The 4,221-nt window shown below is 52.3% G+C and overlaps 1 protein-coding gene across 1 annotated transcript; it reads left to right on the plus strand.

Moving 5' to 3' along the window:
• The first annotated feature begins 597 nt into the window (after positions 1 to 597).
• Positions 598 to 1,279, plus strand: LOC101654461 (RNA-binding protein 8A-like). The gene has a single exon (XM_045288155.1). The coding sequence runs from the start codon at positions 609 to 611 to the stop codon at positions 1,131 to 1,133; it is 525 nt and encodes a 174-aa protein (XP_045144090.1). The 5' UTR covers positions 598 to 608; the 3' UTR covers positions 1,134 to 1,279.
• Positions 1,280 to 4,221: the final 2,942 nt, after the last annotated feature.

Raw genomic sequence — 4,221 nt, forward strand, 5'->3', positions numbered from 1 at the left:
ACCAGTTTACATGCTCTGGATTAGCCAGATTTGTAAGAGAGAATTGGGTTCATGATAGTGGTGTGTGTGGGGGGAAGCATTAAAGAACTAAAGGAGAGCTGTATGTTTCATGAGTGCTATACTGCACCCTGACTGGCTTGTCTCTTCCTTGTGACTCTTCTGTAAGGGGATGTCCAATTGTCTATAGATGGGTTTTGGATCTCTACTCCATTCTCCCTCTCATTCACATGGATATGATTTTTTGTTTTGGGTCTTTGATGCCTGATCCCTGATCCCACTGACACCTCATGATCACACAGGCTGGTGTGCTTCTTCCATGTGGGCTTTGTTGCTTCTCAGCTAGATGGCCGCTTGTTTATCTTCAAGCCTTTACGACCCTGGATGCTGTATCTTTTGATAGCTGGGCACCATCAACTTTCCTTACCACATTTGCTTCTGCACCCATTTGTCTTCAGTAATTGTGTCAGGAAGGTGAGCATCACAGAATGCTGGGTTATTAGAACAGAGTGCTTTTTCGTTGAGAGGACTTGAGAAGAGGCCCAATGGACAGCTGCTGCCTTAGTACTTAAAAAATAAATATATCAGACGAGCGCTACCACGCAGACAGGATGGCGGACGCCCTGGACCTTCACGAGGCTGGGGGCGAAGATTTCGCCATGGATGAAGATGGGGACGAGAGCATCCACAAATTGAAAGAAAAAGCAAAGAAACGGAAAGGCCGCGGCTTTGGTTACGAAGACGGGTCCCGAGCACGGATGCGTGAAGATTACGACAGCGTGGAGCAGGATGGCGATGAGCCTGGACCGCAACGCTCTGTTGAAGGCTGGATTCTCTTTGTCACCGGAGTCCACGAGGAAGCCACTGAAGAAGACATACATGACAAATTTGCGGAGTACGGAGAGATTAAAAACATCCACCTCAACCTGGACAGGCGCACAGGATACCTGAAGGGGTATACTCTAGTGGAGTATGAAACATACAAGGAGGCCCAGGCTGCCATGGAGGGACTCAACGGCCAGGATTTGATGGGACAGCCCATTAGTGTGGACTGGTGTTTTGTTCGGGGTCCGCCCAAGAGCAAGAGGAGAGGTGGCCGGAGACGCAGCAGGAGTCCAGACCGGAGGAGGCGCTGAGGGGTCCGCTGTTGTCCAGGTGTTCTCTGCAGAGGTTCCCCTTGACCGTGCAGCCTTAGAGATATTGGGCTGGGTTGGAATCTACTGTTTATATTTAATCCCTTACCAGCTATGTGTTTGAGTTCTCAATAAATGTCCGATTTCTGTTTCCTGTAAATAAATAAATAAATAAAAATAAATAAATATATGTACACGGATCTATTTCCATATCGTTACATATATGTTTACGTAGATACAGGCCTGCATTTAGACCTCTCTCAGTGTGCTTTGCCGAGGCTGTACTTCTTTACAGGAGTAGAAAGCCTCATCTTTCTCCCACTGAGTAGCTGGTGGTTTCAAACTGTGACCCTTGGAGCTAGCAGCCCAACTGGTAACCCACTGTGCCACCAGAGCTGCTTCCTAGTAGGCTGCTCCTAGTAGGCTGTCACTTTGTGGGCTCCAGTCTCACACCCTCTCCAGATTGCCTGTGGTGACTCCAGGGGCTGCGCCCTCATCAAGAGGAGAATTAGCAATATTGGACTAGCACCAGAGGTTGGGGCGCAGGGCCAGCTCCATTTTCACTCAGTGGAAAGTGACCTTGAAACCCTAGTGGTACCATGGCAAAAAAGGGTCCTTCCAACATGAGGGCACTGGGGTCCCAGTGGGGTAAACATCGGGCTGTTCACTGAAAGACCGGCAGTTCGCATGTACCAGCTGTTCTGGCAGCAAAGGATCAGTCTGTTCTGGAAAGATGTCCAGCTTTGGGAAACCCTAGGGGCAGTTCCAACCCTCAGCATCACTCAACACCAACAAAAAAAATCCAACTCCCCGCTGACTCAGAGCGCCCCCCTGTGGGTTTCTGTTTAGGAGAGCAGAAAGCCCAGTTATTCTCCCACAGCCCGGCTGGCTGTCAGTGTTCGAACTTTTCCCCAGACACAGGAGTAGGGTCTTTGCTGAGCTCTCAAAGTACCCAGGCAGGATGAAGGCAGGGCCCAAGAAGAAGGTGACATTGGATTCTGCTCACACAGCTTCCTTCTGTTCCCCACCTCCACCCAGGGGGGAAGACCCAATTTCACCAGGAGCGGACTGGAAGGAATTTGGGTGCAAAACGAAGCTCAAGTGATCTGGTGGCAGGCTGAGTACACAGAGGCCAGTGGCTGGGGTAGGAAAGAGGAGGGGGTGGTGGAAGGCATTTCCTGGCCCAGGGCAAGTCCTCTTGAAGAAACTGGGGAGCAGAGGGCTGGGTGGCGGAAACTAGGGAGAGAAGGCAGCTCTTACTATGCCAAGCCAGCCCTCTGAATGGAATGACCACACTGATCCCCAGAAGGGGCATGGAGGGAGTCCTGGGCCCTTGGCCGGAGAGGAGAGTAACAGGCCAGCTCTACCTTGGGGGTGGGGGGTGGGGAGGGTATGGGAGGCTGTGCTCACCCATCCTCCATGAGTTATCCCCAGACAGGAACTGAGGCCAGCCGGAACTGCACCTGGGGGTTGAGGCAGGAGTTACAGAAACCTGGTTTGGCCAGAGGACCTATAGAACCCTAAATCTGGATGCCCTTTTAGAGGTCACCTGGAAAGCCAGTTATCTACACACCCAGCTTGGGCTCCCCCTCTGTGCACCCAGTCTTTGCCCAAGTAGGTCCTCCTGTTCTCCAACGTCTACTCCGGCTCCTGCAGCTCTGCCTGTGAACTCAGCTGGGCCCCTTGCCTTGTCCCAGTGTTTCTTAGCAGCCATGCTCGCCCCCTAGCGCCCCTCCCTCTGTGAGAAACTGTCGCTGAACTGCAAGCTCTTAAAGGGCTGCCACCAAGTTGTACTCCTTCTGTACAAGGAGGGGGCTTCAAAGAGTTCATGGAGAAACGCCATTGTCTTTTAATTCCATTTTCCCAGCAAAACGTCTGAAGCGCCCTTGTACATGAGCACCGAGGGGTACCTGAGCCATGAAGAGTTCCACTGAGGCAGGGGGTACAGTGAACGAAATGGAGGGAGGCTCAGGCTTCAGCAGTCTGGCTCCAGCCTCTGGAGCACATTGGGTAAGTCGGCGCCCTTCTGTACCTGACCGTCCTCATGTGGCTAAAGATGAGTGCCCTCAAGAACCTTCCAGACACAGGGAACCAATCAGCGTCTTCCACAGTTCCTCAAATGCCCTAGCTACTTGGGCTCCCTCCACCGACGGTGCTCTGGCTTATCAGGGTCCCTCTGTATGTGAAGGCAACCGAGTGGGCCACCTGTTCTCAGAGTCCCAGCCCCAAATCATAAAATGGCCAACACTACAACAGAGACCAGTAGCTGAGCCAGCAGTGGGGGATGCAGTTCCCTGAACCAGTCCGATAGTTGCTTATGCATGCTAGTGCTGGATTAGTACATGGGGCCCCTGGGAATGGCCCACTGCACACTCGGCCTCATGCCCACCTGGCTCCCAACTTCAGTGTTTGCCCCCAAGCCCCTCACCCAAGGCAGAGTTGCATGGAAGACCTGGTTCTGGGTGGGGGAGAGTAGGGACCGGTGGGTGGCTGTTGTAAATTAGACCGGAAAGCACATCCTCAGATTAGATCAGGTTATTCCATAAGACCTGGAGCTGGCCCTGGGGCGTGGGGAGGTGGGGTAACAGAGTAAAGGCAGGTATTCGAGAAGTACTTGATGTGAAAAGAACATAGGTCAGAACTGGCAGGTTACAGTGTAAAACACCTAGCTCCAGTTTACGGGAGTCAAAATAAAACAGAACCGGATTTCCTGGCGATTTTGGCTGGAGTCGGGCACAATCACTCAGTGCAGCAGGAGGAGGGGCTGGTCTCCTTCCGTTTCTGAGAGTCCTTCTCCTGGCCAGGAGTGACAGCAGCAGCGCAGCCTTGAGCCCCTGCAGGCCAGCAGGAGTCGCCTGCTTCAACCTTTCGCACTTCATGTGGGCGTTTCTAGGGACAGCACGACACTCGGGACACAAACACTGCAACTAGCTGATGAAACACACACGAGACGCGGAGACGGTAACCAGCATCTAGTGGGCCAGTAATATTAGCAAAATGAATAGATTCAGTGCACAAATCATGTTTAAATGGCACTCGGCCACGCACAGCACTTATTTACACAGGTGTTTAAAAAAACCAAAACTGAGCC

Source organism: Echinops telfairi, unplaced genomic scaffold (assembly GCF_000313985.2).
Source record: "Echinops telfairi isolate 266 unplaced genomic scaffold, ASM31398v2 ScPeMD7_18;HRSCAF=68, whole genome shotgun sequence".
NCBI classification, from domain to species: domain Eukaryota; kingdom Metazoa; phylum Chordata; class Mammalia; order Afrosoricida; family Tenrecidae; genus Echinops; species Echinops telfairi.

Coding starts and splice junctions, on each gene's coding strand:
- LOC101654461 (XM_045288155.1), top strand. CDS start 609: ATGGCGGACGCCCTGGACCTTCACGAGGCTGGGGGCGAAGATTTCGCC.